The 20,176-nt window shown below is 48.3% G+C and overlaps 1 protein-coding gene across 1 annotated transcript; it reads right to left on the bottom strand.

The window, feature by feature from the left end:
* Nucleotides 1–581: 581 nt before the first annotated feature.
* On the bottom strand, nt 582–18,643 carry FOSL2 (FOS like 2, AP-1 transcription factor subunit). Its single transcript, XM_071739406.1, has 4 exons — nt 17,903–18,643; nt 11,655–11,909; nt 7,896–8,003; nt 582–6,307 (listed from the first exon to the last, which is right to left on the bottom strand). The coding sequence occupies exons 1-4, from the start codon at nt 17,999–18,001 to the stop codon at nt 5,798–5,800; spliced, it is 972 nt and encodes a 323-aa protein (XP_071595507.1). The 5' UTR covers nt 18,002–18,643; the 3' UTR covers nt 582–5,797.
* Nucleotides 18,644–20,176: the final 1,533 nt, after the last annotated feature.

Below are 20,176 nucleotides of genomic sequence, written 5' to 3'. Positions count from 1 at the left end.
GGGGGAAAAAAAGGGACAGAGACCAGCAGGAAGCCAAAGCAGATATTACTTGTTGGGAGCAGGTTGGCCTGGTGCCAGCTTGGCTACCCATGACTCGCCCAACATCTTCCCCACCACCATTTCTTTTTTCACTTCAATAGGACATCCGCCACTTGTAACTCTGTGTACCTGGGTTCCTTCCACTCCAGAGACTGCAATTTTTCCCAGGTGAGCAAGGGAATCCCATCTTAACTTCATCCTCACTCTCAGAGGTGAAGCAGCCATGCTCTCTACATGTTTTCAGGGCAGAAGCTTTGAGCCCTTCTGGCTGAGGAGGTAGATTTAAAAAATAGAAAGTAAAGTCACCTCAGCATGCATTCTCTATCTCTAGTGCTTACTTTTTGAGGCTGAGATGACAGAATTAATGCATTATTTGCCTTTTAACCCAGGAGGTCTGCTCTGCTAGGCTCTGCCCCATTAGCCATGGTTGCAGCTAACACTGTCTGGATTTCAGCTGCTCTAATGAAAAGCCCTGAAATGTGCTACAACCAGGCACCTGCCAATGCTGTGCCCATTTGTTGATATTGAAGGAACATGCAAGCTTTTAATTGTTCATGGCAAAGGGAGCTTTTTAATGACTTCAATTAACAAAGAACTCCAGTTAGCTCTGGCTATACAAAAGTGTCCACAATGTCATTAAAACAAGATTTACAAGTGTCATAACTCTCAGCAGCATAGTCAACAATACAGCCAATCATTACAACTGAGCACCAAAGAAGGGGGGAACATCACACCATCAAGGAATGGGAGGAAAAGAAAAGAGGAGGGGAGGGGCAGAGGAAAAAAAGTAATTTTTTTCTTTTCAGTCTAAATTGATTTTATTCTACAAAATGCTACTCAGTTAAAACTGTAAAAGCAAAACCATTCTAATATGTTCTTTCTTCATAGCAGCAAGCTTTTCTCTAACAAGCTTTTTGTTTTAGTGCAAATACTGTAGGCCTGTATTACAGTGAAATAAAAAGAACTGAGAAGAGACAACAGCAGAGAGAATTCCTCAGAACTGAGACTCTCTGGGACCACAAGAATAATATCAAGATCACAACAAGCAAAGAGTCCCAATTCAGCAGTGACCTTGAAGAACCTCCTTGGCAGAAACTTTCAATGAAGACCAAAAAAAAAAAAAAAAAACAAAAAAAAACCAAAACCAAACAAAAAAACCTCCACGAGCTAAAACTTTTGAGGAAAAAAAAAAAAAAAAAAAGATAATGGTGCCCCCAAACCTTCAACAATCCTCATGGTTGCCTATTAATCACTGAGGCTTGATTCCACCTCTGACACCTACTTTGCAGCAGCAAAATTTTGAAATGCTACTGAATCTCTCAATTAGCCCTCAGCAGAGAGGAATCAGAACCAGGCCCTTTCTGTATCTGAGGATCTTAAAGTAGACTTAAGTGACACTAGTAACTTATCGCTCTAAATAAAGATGCACTATCCCTTATTGATGTTACTTTGAACTACACAGTATATCAAGATATATACAACACTTCATCCTTTCACTGAGCAAAAACAATTGGATACCTATTTTCTACACATTTTAATATGGTTTTAATATCAAGTAACCACAAACAAGAAAGTGGAATAACCCTTTAATCATACAGGATAGGAGGGGAACAATTAAGTAAAACAGGATGGGATTTTATTATTATCTTGTATTCTGAGATTTGTCCTTAACTCCACCTACTGTTCACAGAGGAATGATAATGCATCTTTAGAAACACATCTCTTTTTACATTTTATACAGACAACAACAAAACCCAGAATCTTTTATTTAAAGAATTAAAAAAAAAATATATATTAGCCTAAAAAAAGAAGAAGATTGAAGTATCTTTAATGCTTTCTTTATTATATCCAAGTCTTGAACAGAAAAAAAGATGTAAACATGATAAATAAATAATAAAATGTAGATTGTTCCCCCCACCTCTTAAAATATTTGACTTGGCCTTCCTAATGAAAATGAACTTGTGTCATAATAATAGGATTTCTTATATTTCAAAAGTCTGTTTTAGAATGGAAAAAAAAACCAACAAACAAACAAAAAAGAAGCAACAACCAAACACCAGGAATGTGATTTGGGAGGATGTTAAATTAATGGTAGGCAGATCTGCTGAAGCAGGCACAATACGGCTGCCTGCCAATAAATAATAAGATACCAGGGAGGAGGGGTTGTCTTAGGTTTGTTTTCCTTTAATTTTTTTCTTTTCATTTAGGATGAAGGCCAGGTGGATCCTACATACAGTAAGCAGCAAAATTAAAGGTTCAGATGAACTAAATAGATCATTTAAATAATAATTATAAAAACACAACAGAGAGCTACTGTCCCCAGCATGTTGGTCCCAAATCCCATCACACCACAAGCACTTTGAGACTTACCCAGTCTCCACACCCACGAGAAAGGAATGGATGAAGGCAATGCCACAACTTGGAAGGGGGAAGGAGGAACAAGAAAAAAAATGGGACAGCAAACAGCACCTGGGAGCTGATTGTTTCCTTCAATGCAGCTGCTACTATTCCTCCCAGTATGGCATTGATTAATTCAAGATGTTATTAGAGGCTTCCTTGGGTCCATCACTAGAGAGTTGACCCAATACCAGCTGAAACTCCCTGGGCCTTTTTCTACTTACTTCAAAAACTCTTGGTCAGACACTAGTTAGAACAGCTCCCACATCTCCATTACATGCAGAACATGGAGACACTGTACATTTAGGAATTGGCAGAGAAGGTACTCATGGAAAACGCTATTTTGGGGATGGGGAAAACAGTCCGTTCCCAAAAAGCACACCAATAAACCTGAAAAGAAGAAGAATGTAGGGCCAGACCAAAACAGTAGCAGAGCTTAAGTTGTACCTGCTTGCCAGAAACTGAACAAAAGTAAGGCTGATCCACAAAATACAGAAGGCAGGAGACCAGCGACCCCAACAGACATCCTCTGAAAGATCTGACAAAACAGGCAGGCACAGGGCATTCAGGTTTTTTTCCAAATACTAGAAAATAATTCTCTTTTCTGGGTAGTTTTACACAGCTCCTGTGAGTACTGAAGGACATGAAAGGGGCTGTCCTGTCCTGTCAATGAGGGGCAGCAGGCAGTGGGCAAGGGCCAGCTGCGGCTCCCTTGGGCATTGATTCCATGACAAAAAGCAAAGGGAAGCTTTTGTTGTTCCACTGGAGTTAGGCTGACTCAGGTTTAAGGAGGCACTTCCCAAAGCCAGTTTCCCAAAGTAGGAATGTTTCTAAGCTTCTGGGACACAACAGTCCTGGTCAGCTGGCCTCAAAAGTATAAAATAGTTTAGGATTCATCACTTTAGGATTCATCAGGTCTGTTCAAAAATGGGTGGAAATGACAATCAGAGGCATTTTATTGAGCAGTTTCAGATTCTCAATCCAGAGGGGCCCAAACAAGCACCTGGCAAATTGGAGACCATTAGTGAAGAAGCAGTTTCACCTGAAGTGGTTTCAACTATAAAAACAGGATCCTCTGCACTAACTACAAGAAGTTTAAGGTCTACTTCATTATAAAAAGTAAGTTTTGATGTTTCATGTAAAGACAAGAGAACTCCTTTATCAATTTTACTTATTGTATAAGCTCACTTTGAAACCTCTAGCACCAGTATAATGATGGAAGTGCTTAAGCAATAAAGAAAAAACCTGAATCACAATCATCTTTATGAAGCAAAAAGATCACTCATATCTTTCTGTTTCTGGCAGGTTTGATAAATACCTGGGTTTAAAAATAATAGTAGTAACAAAAAAGCAAAGCCTACCTTTAGAACAAAAGTAGTGTCCCTTTGAAATGATTCAAGGAGTGGGCAGTGGCCAGGGTTTGAGGGAAGTCAGTCCTGCTGAATAAAGGTCCAGTTCCACAAGACTGAGCTCTATTAATTCCCAGTTGAGTTGATGGGGGCTGCAGCAGTTTAGCATCTCACAGGACTGGCCCTATAATTGCATATTGCATTTCTCCAGGTCCAGCCTGACCAAGAAATACCCTGGTTTCAGTTGATTAAAAAAAATATATATCTAAAAGAACAAGAAAATCTTACACCAAAATAATAGCTGCCACCTCAGCTTCAACAGGCAGGACCAAAAAGCTACCCCCTAAGAGGTTTAGCTGGCAAGCTGGGCAGTCCTAGCATGCACATGGTCACAGTTTGTCAGTGCCTTGACATTAACAGGAATTGAGCTTGGCTCCAAACAGGAACAGGTTACACACATTATGGTTTTCAGTAGTAAACATCAGCACTGGAGAACTTTTGTCCTCTGTGAGTGCTTAGTAGTAGTAGCCAAGCCCACAGGTTGAGGAAGACAAGGACCCAGGGCTAGGGGAGGAGCCCTCTGATTCATTTTTTGTCTTCAGGCCAATCAACCCACCAACAAAACTGGATCAATTACCAGGAAAAAAAAAAAAAAAAGACAAAGACCAAGGTGCAAATAATGGTAAGCAATTTTCCTCTGCTATCAATTTGTTGTTCATAATCAGAGCTTATTAGAAGCTCTATTCTAGTTCAAACAGGACGTCACTTCAACCATGCCATTTCTGCCAGGTCAGGAGTGCCTTGTGGCCTGCGCTGTGCTGGAGGTTGGACCACTGCCTTCTCCCTAGCCTGGGAAACTAGGAATCTCTGGGCAAATACCCACTAACCCCCACTGGTGGATGCACACTGCTTTGTTTCTCAACAGCGATAAAGTCAGCAAGGGTACAAACAGCTACTTTCACCCTCTTACTGCTGCAGTCTCCATCCTAGATTTATAGGCACATGGTGCCACCTCTTTTTTGGTAACATGTTCTGCAAATATGGCCAAGGGGAGGATTTACTAACAGGAAGGGATCAGCCGCTGAGTCAGGAGCCCTGATGGGAAGGAAGATGCAATACTCCCTAGACAGCAGGCAGCCCAAGAAAAGTAAACAACAAGCAGCAGATTTCATACCCACTATACTGGGGTAAAACCCTGCCATTGGTAAGTGTCAGCCCAGCAGCTTTTCTGGTGCTACTTTGGCCCTGAGATGCTAACTTGTGTTTTGAGGAACCCGTGGGGATAAACAGATCTAAATTTTTAAAAAGAAAGGCTCCCACATGAGCCTCCTGCTGTCTCTGTTGACTGTTTCTGTGCCTCGGGCAGGATCTGCAAGCTCTGCCCTTGCTGCTGAGCCTTTGGGCTGCTCTTGGTCCCCCCTTCTGCTGGACCTGCCAGCCACCCCTCTCCTGCCTGGGCAACACTATGTTCTTCTGGCAGCCTGTCCCAAGAGGAAAGATCCTAACAAGTCTTTAGAGTTCAGAGCAACTGGATGAAATGTCATGGGATCGACAACATTGGAAATGATAAGCACAGAGAGAGAGAGAAAGAGAGAAGTTGTTAAGTTTGTAACAAACCAAAATGATCTAAGCATAGAGCACAACCAATCAGATCAATTCACAAAGGAAAGGGACAACAAGAAACAGTCTACAGCTCGCCTTCAGTCCTGGCCAGGAGTGCTCCCCAAGTCCACTGCATCCATGAAGCGGTTTCCATAAGCAGCCCCTACAGAGGGGACATCACCCTCTCCCAACAGTCCTGGCATGTCAATCCCACCCTTGCCATTTCCTGCCTCCAAAGAGCTGGCATTGGTCCCCATTCTCCTTCCTGGAGCTGCAGAACTTCCCCATCCTTGTTCTTGCTGCCTTTGTGCTTGAACGATCCTGTGCCTGTCTCTAATCCCATGGAGAGGGCTCCCCCCATGGTGCTGGGGGGATGTAACACACTGGCAAAATGGAGGGCCACAGGGAGATTACAATGCCAGCAAGGTGGGAGAGTTCAAGGAATCCGAGGACTGGTCACCACTGCTGCTGCTCCTCCGGTGAGCTTTGGAGCAGGACTCAGATGGGGAAAGAGGAGACTCCTGATCCAACACGTTGGGGTAGGTGAACACCAAGTTGGATGAGCCAGGAGTGATGGCTGGTGTCGAGGTCACCACGATGGGAGTGTTGAGTGTCTCCTCCCCATAAAAACCTCCAGCAATGCTGATGGGCTTAATGACAGACCTCTGGGCTTTGTCAAGGACCAAAGAGGAAGATGGGATTTCTTCCTCCACAGGCTCCTGCTTCACCACTACTGCTCCGCTTGCTCCAGTCCGAACGCTCTGGAGGCTGCTGGATGGTGGGCTCCGACGTTCCTCAGGGCTGATTTTGCACACAGGGCTGTGAGCCACCAGCATAAACTCCAACTTCTCCTTCTCCTTCTGGAGCTCAGCAATCTCCTTTTGCAGCACTGACTTTTCTTCCTCCAGCACTTCAGTTTCCTGCAGACAAAAGGGAAATAAGTAAATATCAGAGGCTCTGGAACTGCTCCTAACTTGGAACACGGCCGTCAAGTCCAGCTGCCATCTGGCATAGGCAGATACACCCCAGACTCTTCATAAGCCAAGCAGGCACCAGGTCATTGCCAGTTAAGTATCTTGAATTTCATGTGTCTACCAGCAGCCTATTCCCAAACTTCACCAATTTAACAGTTATAAATATTCTTCTCATAAACTTGCCTTAATTTCTCGTGGCCAGCTTCTACCACTCTGTCTTGACTTGTGACTGCACTCTTGTCTCTTCTTGTCTGATTAACACCTTAGCAAAGAGGACTCAGACCTCCTCCCATTGGTTTTTTTGGGTTTTTTTGGTTTTTTTTGTTTTTTGTTTTTTTGGGTTTCTTTTTTTTTTGGTTTGGTGGTGGGTTTCTTTCTGTTTTGTTTTGGGCTTTTTTTTTTGGTTGGTGGTTTTTTTTGTTGGTGGGTTTGTTTGGTTTTTTTTTGTTACATAAGTCATATTCTTTTCAATTAGACAGAGGTAGGTTCAGCAATTTCTGAACTGTTTTACTTTCTTTCTGTAATGCGTATTTCAGATTAGGACTGACACTTGCCTGACTCTTGTACAAAGGACCAACACTTCCACCTTCACTGGATTCTCCCTTCATGCATCCTAGGATTACTACGTTTATCTTTCCTGAAGTCACATCACACCGATGGCTCAAAGTCAATCTGTGAGCATTAGTACCTTCCTGTGTGACAAGGCCAACATCTCACAAAGAATTCACCCTCTATCCTTCAGGATAAGGCCTCCCACTTTGCACTCCTCTCACTTCTATTGCTTTATTTGTAACAATCCTTAAGCTCTTCCTATAGGATGCCCTGCCTCCTCTCCACTGACAATACCTCCCAGATTTGAGGTCAGCAGCACATTTCACTGCTGCTGCTGCCCTTGTTATTAGGATCACTGACTAAGACCAGCCCTAGGCTGCTTCTTGAGTGGGAGGGCTGGAGCCTTTCCTCCAGCCTCTGTCAACACAACCCATCTTTGCCTCCTCTTCAGCTAGTCCCTTACCCACACCATGGTTCTTATGCTCATTCTTACTTTCTCCAGCTTAGCTAGTTATTTCCTTGTGGCACCAGACCACACGTCTCTCTAGTGCTTCCTAGGAAATCAGTTAACCCCATCCAAAGGGGTTAGGCTATAAATGATGCTGCTATATAGGTACGTATACAGGCTCTCTCATTTTCTAGTGCTTTCAGGTGATCCTTTGTCTTCAGTGCTTTTTTCCTTAAAGCCTGTGTTTGAGGCATCTTTATTTCCACTTATGGAGGGAGACCCACAGTAGTTGGGAGGCTAGAAAGGAAGAGAGAGCTCCTAGGACATTTTGGGCAGTCGGTGGGGTGGATTTAGGCTCCTGAGCCCTCACCACTGTTGTTGTAGGAGCAATGCCACCAGGCAGCCTTGGAAGGGGAAAACGGTGTGTGTTTTGTAGCATCTTCCTCAAACAGGCCAGCAGCAGGAGAGCCATGCCCTTTGAGCTGGTCCAAAGAGCAGATGACAAGGAAGGAGAAACGTATACAGAGCACGTACCGCCTGGAGTTTCTCTGTTAGCTCTCGACGCCTGTTACGACACTTAGCAGCTGCCAGCTTGTTCCTCTCTCTCCTGATCCTTCGCTTCTCTTCTTCCTCTGGCGACAGCTGTGGGCAAGTGCCAAGAAAACCCACAATCAGATCTGAGCAAGGCATTCCTTGAAGTTTGTGAGAATTTAACCGCAACGCAAAGGGAAAAGGCCTGATCCAGCAGGATGCTGAGCACTCCCCCTCTTCACTGATGTCAGCAGAAGATGAAAGCACACAGTATCTCTGCCTGCACCAGGTCTTAGCAGAAGGGTGAGAAGAAGACAGAGCAAGGAACGGGGAAGATTGTGTAAGAGGACTGTGAATCTCAGTGAATCTGCACCAAGGCCAAACAGATAAAAGATGCTCTGATTGTTTCACAACTTGGGTGGTACGTTAAGCAAAACCAGAGCACAATGTTGTAAGTGTCTCTTTCTTGAAACAAAATATCTGCTGCTTCCCACACAAAAACAGTTGTTAGCTTGAAGGTCGGGGAAGGGGTGGAATGGGAGACAGGGAGATCAGCAGAGCTCCCATGAAGTCCGTGAAGCAACAGTGATTTATACCACCCAAAAATCTGACCTCAGATTTTCGAGCACTCAGCGAGATAACACACTGTGCTTCTTGCATCAGCAGGCAAGGCTCCAGTGGTATCAAGGGGTTCCTGAGGCCAGCTGACATCCTCACTGATGTGAATCAGAAGCAATTCCATAGAAACTCATCAGCAACACTCTTGCAAAACCAGAGGAAGTGAACAGGAGCCCACAAGGTCTGGTCAAGTCAGGCCTAACTTTTGGGCTTCAACACACGGTTTTACAAATCCCAGGAGCAGCAGATGGGGCTTGCACCCCTGCCAAGGCTGGGGGAGCCAGTACAGCAGGAGCTGAGGAGGGCCAGCATGACCCAGCTCAGTGCTGTGGTGGCACACAGCAAGCAGGAGCTGGTGCAAAGAGACCATCATGGGGACTGATGGCACACGCTTGGTCATCCACACTCCTCTGCTGTTGACTGACCCCAAGCCCTGCATTTCGCCCCCTGCAGGTTGGTGTGTGCTGTGGGGGCTTTGGCTCAGTGACTGCAAATAAAAGTGAAAGGAGCACCCTGCATAGCACGTGTCAGCTCACATTGTGCTAGCGAGAATGGAAAAGAAAAAAAAAAACTTTACATTAAAAGCTTTCGGTTTTAATATCTTCAGGGGCTGCCAAAATCGCAAACAAAATGTCCGCCCTTTTTCTATCTTTTCCTTTAATGTTGGTTTTAGTCTAACCTCATTCTGGTTTCCTTTATTTCCTTAGTTTTGATCTTCACAGTTTCAGAGAGTTTACTTCAGGCTCCAGGCATTCCCCTTGCTCGGTTTTGCCTTGTTTTGGGTTTTGGTCCATGCCTGCCATTTCACCTGCAGGCAGCACTAGCAACCAGATGCCACTGAACAACACAAGCACTTCTAGGATGACAGGACACAGGTTTTGGGCCTGAAGCCTTTTCCATCAGCAGATCACAATGCTTCATTTCAGGGTGGGGGTTACCTCCAACCTGCTGGGCAGCAGTTGGTGGGGCTTTAGCATGCTCCCCCCCTAACAAGGAGTTCCCACTTTCCCCAGTACAGTTCTATCTGCTCAGGTTCCAGCCCACCCGTGCACAGGGTAAAAATGTATTTGCACACAAGTATCTGCAACATGGCAAAGCTTTAAGCATGCACATAGATTCTATGGTGACTTGAGGCCTCTGTGTGCAGCTTTTCAAGAGCCCCTTTCCTGCTTCAGAAGCACAAACCTCATTGAAAAATGTTGGTACTTAAATTTCTCCTCCCAGGGGCTTCAGTCATTTTAAAAATTACCCATCTTGGAGGCCATGCTTTGCAAAAATCACAGAGACGGGACCAAAACCCCTAATCTGGACGTGCTTAACATTATACCAGCTCTAAAAAGGAATATTCTGTCAACGGTCGCTGGATTTGTTTGAAAGAGGTTGGATTTGGCACTCTTTATGTCCCTGCTGTACACATTATCTGTAGCTTGTCCAAGCCCAATACGTGCACTTGCTGGCAGAAATGTTCATCAGAACAGGCTCTTTTCATAAAGTGTTACACAATGTTTTCCAAAAAGGCACTCCGGTGCCGTGGTCGGTGGAAACCTGAGCCAAAGAGCCATGGTAAAGTGCCCAGGCACTGCCATAGCACGTGTCTAATCAAAAGGACTTGGCTTTGAGTGACCCACAGTGAACGGCTTGCAAACAAGCCACAGGCCAGGAACTTGGCAGGCATCCTTCAGCAAATAACTCCGAATAACAAATAAAGCGGAGAATATGGTGATCTCTTCACGGCCAATTTGTGAACACAGAGGCAGCATTTGTCAAACAAATTAGTTGTTGCTAATTATTCCCCCAGTTCTCGTGAGAGCTTCCCTCGGTTTGGACACCAGCCCTGCGAGCAGGGAACCAGGAGGTAGCTCCAGCTGGTGGAAAGGGCTGGCATGTTCCTGAAGCACCATGGCTGCCCTATCCTTCCTCTCAAAAACAGGGCCTCAGTGCACCCACACAGGTTCCCCCTGCACAGAAGGGCAGCTCGCTCTGGAAAAGTGGCTTTAACCTCTTCTCTGCCTCTTAGGTCTAAACCAGACAGCGACTTCGCAGAAAATAATTATACTGTGAATCAAAACAGATGACGTGGAAGTAAAAGTAGGGCTGGTGAGTCTTATTAGAAACAGACCTCATGCAATAGTCTGTGCTCATGTACTGGGGGTGTGCAGTGCGTCTCATTACGTTGCTCTGCAACGACCCACACAACTGCTGCTTGGGAACAATTTGGGGAAATCTAAATTATTTTTTTTTTAAATAAAATAAAAATCCAGAGACAGAAAGAAATCAGCCCAGCACTGTAGGAAGCTATTCATCAGACTGCCCTGGAGAAGGCTATTTCTTACCAAGAAGAGACTGGGAGGGCTGAAAGGATTTCCAGAAGATGAGATGTCTGTATCTACTAGTCCACCTCCCTGCCCCATCACAGGATCCAGGGTCCTGGCTCAATAATCCCATCAGGAGACTGAGCACAGGGCATCTGTGGCACAAGCCACTCCATCCCAGCTATGAAAACACCACTGGGTCAGGAGCAGAAAAATCTCCTCTTAGGGGATCCCCACCTCATCGCTGTAAAGAGACCAGGCAATTGTGTTTCTGTAGGGGGAAGGTGGATTTAAACCCCAGGCATCCAGAAGGCTCTTGCTACTAGAGTTGAGCTGCTCTAGGGAAACTGGTCCTCCCTGCACAATGCTTGCTGGTGCCGGTGGTATCAGCCAAAAAGTGAGACTGGAGCAGTGCTAGATGCCACAAGGCAGATGTATAAAATACCACCTGATGTAATTTGGGTGTCAGATCTGTAAAGGACCTGTGTAAAAACTCTTCTGCTTGCTCAGAGGTTTCCTTCTGCCTGGAGTGGCGAGAAACACTCTAACCAAAACGCAGGACTCAACTTCAGAGTTTCACCTGCTTTTGAAACAGACCCACAATTTGACAGAAGTCAGGTAAGTCTCACTTTATAGTGAAAAAGCAGCAAAAAAATCACCCTCCAGCTTAAAACCTATGTCACTCTGAGAAACCCCAGCACGTGTACAGTGCAGGGGACAGACCTCAGCACTGTCCCGTGGGGCTGGGAGATCCCACAAGGTGTGGGGGGGAAACCTCTCTGTGCCTATTTTCAAGGCATCCCCAGCTGCTCTCCTTCCTTGCCGTGGTTACCTGCTCGTCTCTTCGTCTCCGTCCCACTGTGGTCCCAATGGTTTTGATGACACCAGGACGCTGAAGGGCTGTGTGTCCAGCCACTGAAGACAGCGGGGGCAGCGGATGGCTGTAGGGATGCGAACGGGAGTAAGGGCTTGACATGGAGGTGATGACAGTGGGCTGGACCATCCACTGCAGGTCTTGGCTAGTTGTGATGGCGTTGATTGTAGGAATAAAGGCACTGCCTGATCCTGGCATATCTACTCGAAATTTCTAGGAGAAAAGGCAGGGGAGATGAGAGAGAGAAGAGAAGGAACCATCAGTGAAAGCAGAACATAAGCGTTTACTCAGAAATCAGCTAGGCCCTCAGGAGCAGCACCAGTGAGGATCAAAAATGGCATGCAAAGGAAAAGCACTGCCTGCTGGTGCCTCTGCAGCATCCCAGGCTGCCCCTGCAAGCCACAGCCCCCAGAGGAAGGTGCTGGGTTAAGGCACTTCCCCTCCACAGCAGCCCTGCCTGCTCCCAGCTCCCTTCCTCAACCCCCCTACACCTCCCCAGCATCCCCTACACCAGCCTCCCCTCCTGGGCAGCCTCCCCACCACCTCCTGCCTGTGCCCACTGCTCCTTCCGGCGTGGAGCAAAAGGGGAATTAAGGAGTTTCTAGAAAAAACACTTCTGTGCCAGGCCAAGGAAAAGGAAGAGAAACTTCAGTTCTGAGTTGCCGTTACCAACCAGAGCAAAGCCACCTTCTACCAAAGTATTCCCCTGAAATTTGGGCTTGGAACACACAGGGTTGGTACAGCAAGCAGAGCAGCTTGTGGTTCTGTGCTCGCTGCACACACAGCACAAGCAACCTGGCCCCAGGATGGTTACGTGCAAAGATATGCATTTTAATAGCAGCCTATAAAATAGGTCTCCGGATTGAGATCGGACAAGTTCCCTGCAGCTCTCTGCGCTGTCTAGACAAAACAAGGCAGCAGTAAAACCAAGGCAGCAGGTAATGATCTCCTCCAAAATACATGTACACCTTGTTTCAGACAGAGGTAAATCCATCTGGATAATATGCTGGCACTAAACTGCAAGGAAAACAATCGCTTGTCCCCTGAGGGGGAAGAGGGAGAAAGAATGCTTTTGTCTATGCAGGGCTTCTTCAGGAGCCTTTCAATGGTTAGACTGGGTTTTACAGACAGACATGACTTGCTTCAGCAATCACTGTGCAAGGGAAGGGGCTCATAGTATCAGCAGCCATCACTACCATCAATTTTTAAGTCATGAAATGATCCTGTAAAAAATGTGCATTTTTAGGTCCACAAACTCACTTCCCAGAGAAGTGAGAGCCCTTGCATCAGCCTGACCTCAGCTCAGGTAAGTGTCCCAGATAAGGGCCAGCACTTCAACAGAGATTTCCTTTTCAGGGTGTGCCTAGTCAAGCACCATAAGTGCTTTGTTAAACCAAGGCTACTGCAAATAGTACTCCACATTCTGATAACTACAGCATTTTGGACCACAATTAGCCTTAAGAAGTCCAGTTGCCAATCCCTGGAGACCAGAAGATCCAGTTTGAATACCAGCAAATGCTGACTTACAGTTTTGGACAGCTCAAAATCTAGCAAGAAAGGACAAGAGAAGAAAGGAATTAATCAAATTAAGCAGGTGAGGAAATTACACAGACAGGATGACACTGGCACCAAGACCTTGGCAAAAGCCCCACCAGAACCTAAAAAAGATTCACCCAGACCTTGAATCCAGCACACCTTCAGCATACCCCACATTTCAGGGTGCGTGGCATCTTTGTCACTTCTCCCAGTTAACTACAGAGGGCAAACTGTCAAGACTACAGAAGAACTTGCAGATGAAAATCTCCTTCTGTCCAGTACAGGTTGTTGCCTCATGGTACATGAGAGGATGGATGCCTTGGTGCCTCCACAACCATATCACAAGGATCTTAACCTTGCAGAAGGAAGGAAGGTCAAGACTAGTTAAACCACGGGTGCTCAGGGGACACAACATCTGCTTCCAGCTCCACAAGTGGCCTCTACCATGACCTTTGCCTACCTGTGCCATCATCCCTCTTGTACGAGAAGAGAAGAGAAGAGAAGAGAAGAGAAGAGAAGAGAAGAGAAGAGAAGAGAAGAGAAGAGAAGAGAAGAGAAGAGAAGAGAAGAGAAAGCAGGCTCCTGTCTTCTCTGCAGGGACACTAGAAAGCTGTGGCTGAAAAACCTACCAAGATCTTTTGGTGCTTTGCTATGCAAAGGCACTTTTTGCATTCCAGAGGAAAAGACCTCTGCACTGTGCCACATTACTGCAGCCTCAAACATTCTATGACCAGCTAAAAATTCCCATCAAAGGTCATCAGAAGAGTCAGAACCACCACCAAATCAACCACATAAGACACAAGTGTCTGACACAAAGATCTGGCTGAGTTACTGATAACATGATACACCACTTGCAGTCACCCTTCAATTCAACCTAGAACCATCTCTAACTCTTGGACACTAAAAGGAGAGCGGCTCAGTTCAGCCACATCCCTTGACAGCTCCATGGTACTTGCTTGCACACCCAAGGATGAGACCAGCTGGACTACAGTCCTTACCTGTACCATGCTCCATCTCTGTCATCAGCTTCACTTCTAATCCCTGGAGATAGCTTAAAATTTTCCCTAAACCTGTATTCTGTATTTTCCAAAGGCAGGATTTTCCCCCAGAAAATTAATAGAGGTTAATAGCTGACAGGCTGAGTCTTCAGGTACAGGGTGCCACAGAGTTTTACAAAAGGCAGTGCTTGCTGACTGGTCAGGCTTTCCCCACATCCCTCACTTTCCCTGCTGGGACACTGCACTGGATCAGTTTGCCATGCCAGAACACTACTAACACACACCTTGCTGATTCTGCTCCGTGGCTGTCAGCTCTGACCCCTAGGACACTAGTGGTTTCAATGGCAGGCCCCAAATTCCCTGACAGCTCCCCTGCCCAGTCCCTTGGAGCACTGGCCTTCTCACTTTGGAGCTCCAGCCCTTTCCCCAGACTGCAGCCCCAACTTTTCTCCCCTTTCAGGGAGCTTCAGTCCCCCTTACCAGAACCACCTGCCTTCATCCACCTCCTCGTTTCTCCTCTTTCCAGACTCCCTCCTGCCACTTCCCCACCCAAGACACCCGCAGCCCTTGTCTCCCGACTTCAGAGAGGTTCCTGGAGGCAACTCTGCCAGCTCTCAGTTCTCCTTATCTACAAGGAATTCACAGTGCTACAGAAAAGATGTGGTGATAGCCAGATTGCAGGGCTACACACGCAGCACACGCTCAGCCACGAAGCCACCGCTCTCCTACTGACCCAAGCAACATGCAGATGAAGGTATCATTAAAAGAAAACAACAGCAAACAGATAGAGTCCTGTTATTAAGAGTAACAAGAACTGCGGTCAGTCTCTGCTCTGCCTTAAAAACACAGGATTGGCGAGGAGCCTCTCCTGACCCAGAGTGGAGGCAATCTCCAGCAAGTCCTGCCACAGGCAGAGACAGACTGAGTTGGCAGGTCACAGCTTGGGTGCACAGAAACATTTCAGGCTTTGGCTCCACGGTTCCCTTCTCCCTTAACAAGGAGTTTCTACCTGCACCTGGCTGTGTCTCCACTCCCTTCGATACCTTCAGTTACATCTGCAACTGCAAGCACTGAGAAGCACCAGAAAGTGGTCTAGAAAAGCATACAGTGATCATGGGACAAAAACAAATCCTGCAAAAAACTAACAAAAGACCACTCAGAGGATGTTAATAAATACAGAGTGCATAGGATATATGCTATAATGAACACAAGGCCCTCAGTGGCTCTTCCATGCTGATGATATCCTCAGAGGAAAACTGGACAGAGTGCTGGGATGTCTAAGGAGAAAGCCAGCCAGTCTAAGCAAGAACACAAACCCTTCCCATTAAAGTCTATGTTTACCACATGGCAAGTCAGTGATTAGGAAAATAGCATGACACGCAACTTAAAAGAAAAATGTTCCAGTGCTGCGTTGTATGGGAAAAATAATTTAAAAGCATCAAAGTTTTGGCTTAGAGACACAGTTTCCACTTAAACATGTGACCGATGCATCTTGTCTTACTTTGGGGTGAGAGGGGGGGAAAGAAAAACCACTAAAAAAATTTCTACAATGCATATTTTCAGCAGTGATAAAACTCTGCAAATCTCTGTAGACCAGAATCAGCAGAACAGCCCGACTGCTAGGGTAAAGGCAACACTTACATTTGATCCTAATCTACAACATCTGTAAGGATCAAGGGAAAAGACGATGCACAAGGACTTGAGAAATCTCCCGGATTCTTAAAGAAAACATTTATGTTCTTGCTAAGCCGGCGTCCTCCTCAAAGCCCGTTTCAGATAGTAACCCTAGAAACTGGGCTCTGGCCCCCGTATCAAACGCCATGCACACCAGCTGCAGACGTGCAGCCTCAGAAAATAAAAAGGGGAAAACCCAGTTATTGGTCAGACCTCGATAGCTCAGCTATGAAGCAGCGCCGGAGACTCGTGACTCCCCGCAGCAAGCGGTGGAACCCGCAGAGGAGGAAAGGGAGAGCGAAAAATTTGCAACCTGCCGGCCGTTTCCAGATTCTCAACCCCCCTTTACCCGCTCCCTCTACCTTGTCCCGGCATTTACCGTAAAACGGGGAATAAACTGCAGCCGAGCTACAATCCCTGTAAACCTCGGCCCGCAGAGGGCACCAGCGAGATGCGTTTGGGGCGGGCGGGGAGCGGCGGCGAGTCATTTCTGGTAAAACTTCTTTAATGTGAGGAATGTCACGGGCTGGTACGGCTGGCAAAGTTTAAGACTGGACTTTTTCACCCTCCTCTTTTTTTTTTTTAAATTTATTTATTTATTTATTTTAATGATCCTATGATTTCCTGATGCAAAGACAGCGATGTGCTTATGCTGCCAGTTCGCTCACACAAGCCACAAAAGAAATAATAATATTGTGAGAAAGGGGCGGAGGGGGGGCAACTCTGAAAAAGTAAAAAAAGAGTGAGGCTGGGCCAGCTGATGTAAACAAGTTATGAAATAACCCAGGTTTGTATAACCGTCCCGATTGTGTAATGCCTTCCCCAGAAGTGGTGGATTTAGGCATATAAGCCATTCTGAGATGTTTTCTTAGGAATATGGAAAGGGAAAAAAAAATTAAAATAACAAAAAAAACCTCAAACCACCCGACTAGACTTTTAGGTCCGTGAATTAACGCCGCTTCCACAGGAAATATCTCCCATTCTTCAAGTGCCGCCCGGTAGCGGGAGCTTGGGAGGGGGCTGGGGGAGGCAGTGCCGGCCGGAGCGGGGAGCGCTCCGGAGGGCCCTCAGGAAAACCCGGCTCGGGAAAAAGCCATCACCAGCCGAGGAGCTGCCGACGGCTCCCGGGAAAGCGAAGGAGCTGCCGGGGAGCTGGCAGGGCGTGGAGGGACGCCACCGGCCTCTGGGTCTCACAGGTGGGAGAGGCAAAAGTAATGCCACCGCCACGGAGTCAAAAGTTTAGGAGATGAGGGGTGAGAAGCGGGGAGACCACCTCAGACGCTCGAAAGAGCCAGACGCCACTTTAAGCCATCCCCTGCGCGTTTTACGGCGGCTGCAAGAGCGCCTTCAAAGTAGCTCAGACGGCACCTCCCAATGTGCCAGGGCAGACGCTCAAACTGGTGGGAGAGATCCCAGGACAGCGCCCCAGTGCCCGGGAAGGGGCGGTAAACGGCGGGACAGAGAAGCTCCCGACTAGAACAAAAGCAGGAAGGAGCAAGAGTGAGAAGTGACCGTGTTATTTGCGTTCCCGGCTTCAGAGAGGAGCTGCCCGGAGGAGCCCTGCGATTTCTGAGCTGTCCCCGGCCCGCTGCCGCGGCGGCTCCCCGGGCACCGGGCGGCAGCTCCCCATCCGCACCCGCGGGCCCCGCTCCACCCGGGGTCGGGGCGGCGGCGGCAGCTTCCCGGCGCACGAGCCCCGGCTCGGGGCAGGTCGCTGCCTCCCACGGCACCCCCGGCCCCGAGTGAACACCCCCCCGGCCCCCATCGGAGGGGGATTGCGCTCGGCGTCCCGCCCGGAAGGGTCGCAGCACTCGCTCCGGGAGAGGGAAGGAAAGCGGCGGGGCCCCGCCGGGAGCGACGGGACGGGACGGCGGCTGCGGGCAGCCCGCGCCCCCGCGACCGGCGCCGCTCCCCGGGCGTGGCGGTGAACTCCCGTGCCGGGAGCGCTGGCAGCAGCCCCCGGAGGGAGCGGGGGAGAAGGGCAGCGCCCAGCCCTACCTGCTGGGCTGCGCCGCTGGAGTAGGTCTCGGGATGTCCCGGGGAGCCGCTGCTGCCTCTGGAGGAGGTGTCGAAGTTCCCGGGGTAGTCCTGGTACATGGTCCGAGGTCGGGCCGGGGGAGCCGCGTCCCCGCCTTCCCGCACCGACACCCGCCGCTCCCCTCGCCGTCTCCCCGCCCCCTTCTCCCTCCCGACCTCTTCGGCTCTTGCCTTTCGCCTCCCAACGCTCGCCGCGGGAAGACCAAAAAGAAAAAAAAAAATCTAAAAGGCTTTGGAGGGGGGAGAAGAGAAAAAAAAAAGAGAGAAATAAAAAAAGAAAAATAAAATAATTTTTAAAAGAGACTCAGGCGGCAAGAGAAGCGCCCAGGGAGGTCTCGGCGGGCGCAGAGCGGAGCCGTGCGCGCAGGCAGGCGCAGGCAGCGATGTCCTCTCTCCGCGCTGCCAGGCGAGACTCGCCCCGCCGGCGGAGCTGCCCCGGCCCCGGGGGCTGCAGGCGGAGCGGATCTCCTCCGCCCCCCCCACAACCTCCTCCTCTTCCCTCCCCACCACCACCACCGGCCGTCCCCTTCTTTTCCCCGGCGCGGGGGTGACTCAACCGGCCCTTACACCCCAAAAGCTCCGGGCTGAAAGGGCGAGCGGCAGCTCCGCGCACCCGCCGTGACTCAGAGCAATGGCATCGCCCCGGACCCACTCGCTTATTATCCGCCCGCCGCCGCACCATGTGCACTCGCACACGTCAAACCCGCGGCGCACCGGCCCCACCTTGCCAGCGCGGAGCCTCCCACCTGCCGCCGCCGCGGGGGGGGGGCGGGACGGGACGGGGAGACTTGGACCGAGCCGACTTGGACCGAGCCCGCCCCACAACCGCACCGCCCCCCCCCCCCCCCCCCCCCGCTGCTACGCCCGCCCAGCCCGGAACGGCGGAGCGCCGTTCCGGGCTGGGCGGGCGTAGCAGCGGTAGGGGGGGGGGGGGGGGGCGGCGGTGTTGTTCCCGTCAGTCCCCGCCTCCAAATCTTCGTTCCTTCCCCCCATTGCCCCATTTGGTGCAGCCCGTTGTCGCACGTTGCCAAAAATGGTCATTTGCGTCGCACGACGCCAGCGCGGGTTTCCTTGCCGAGGATGACGCGGTGCGAGAGGGATTCCCTGGCTCCGCTGCCGGGATTTAAAGGGACAGGCACACAGAAAATGGATGGGGGGGTATGGGGGGTGGGGTTGGGGAAAGGGCCGTGGATCGCCACACACGGATCGGTTGCTGCCCACGCCCCACCACGGGGGATGCGCGGAGGATGTCCAGCAGCGGTACCCCAGAGCTTGGGGTGGTTCTTCACATCCCCATGAAATCAAGTGTTAGACCCGGGTAGCTGTTCACTGATTTTTAATTTCAGTATTATTTTTAGTTGTTTCATTTCATTTTAGCTTTTTAAGCATTACTTTTATTTTATTGCTATTTTATTTATTTATTTTATTATTCTTTCTACTTTCTCCTATTTATATTTTTTTATATTTTGTGTTTTATCTTTATTCTTTTTATTTTCTATCTATTTTTATTTCATTTCACATTTAATCCCGTTTTTACTTTATTTTCCTTATTTTTCATTTTTATTGTATTTCTGTACTTAATTTTCAATTTAAATTTTAATTTTATTTTAAACTTTATTTTTATACTTATATTTAAATTTTGATTTATACTTATTTTTATTTTTCAAGCAGACTCCTCCACCCTAATAGAATCTGGGTGCAGAACCACGGCAAGCCTCCAAGCCAGAATGTGTCACATGAAGGGCAGGTGACACCCTGCAGTAGAAACCTGCAGGTGAGGAACGTAGCAGCCCCCCTCTGGTGGGGGTGGCATTGCCAGGCCACAGGCACAGACTGGGAGGTAGCAGAACGTGGGCTCCTGGGTGACCTGCAGCAAACATGGCAAGGATGCTATTTAATGATTATCAAATATTTCGGTTTCCCCGTCCCTGGAGCAGTCACCAAGCACACAGCCTGTCCTGTTTGATGGTTGGAAAGGAGAAGTCACCGAAGTTCAAGCTGTAAAACCCTTTTTAATCTGTCTCCCTCAAGGGTAATGGGCTTTCCTCCACTCACCATCCTCCCCTTGGGAAGGGAGAGGCAGTGCCCATCTCCATCCAGGTGCCTTCCAGGAGCTCTGAAATGAAGTAGCCCAGTGGTGACAAGTCAGCACCAGCTGATTTTTTAAATTATTATTATTATTGAATTTTTAATCACTGATCTAGGCATTTGAGACTAAAGGTGACTGCCAGTGCC

This window comes from Heliangelus exortis, chromosome 3 (genome assembly GCF_036169615.1).
Source record: "Heliangelus exortis chromosome 3, bHelExo1.hap1, whole genome shotgun sequence".
NCBI lineage: Eukaryota > Metazoa > Chordata > Aves > Apodiformes > Trochilidae > Heliangelus > Heliangelus exortis.
This window is presented reverse-complemented; position numbering and strand designations above follow the sequence as displayed.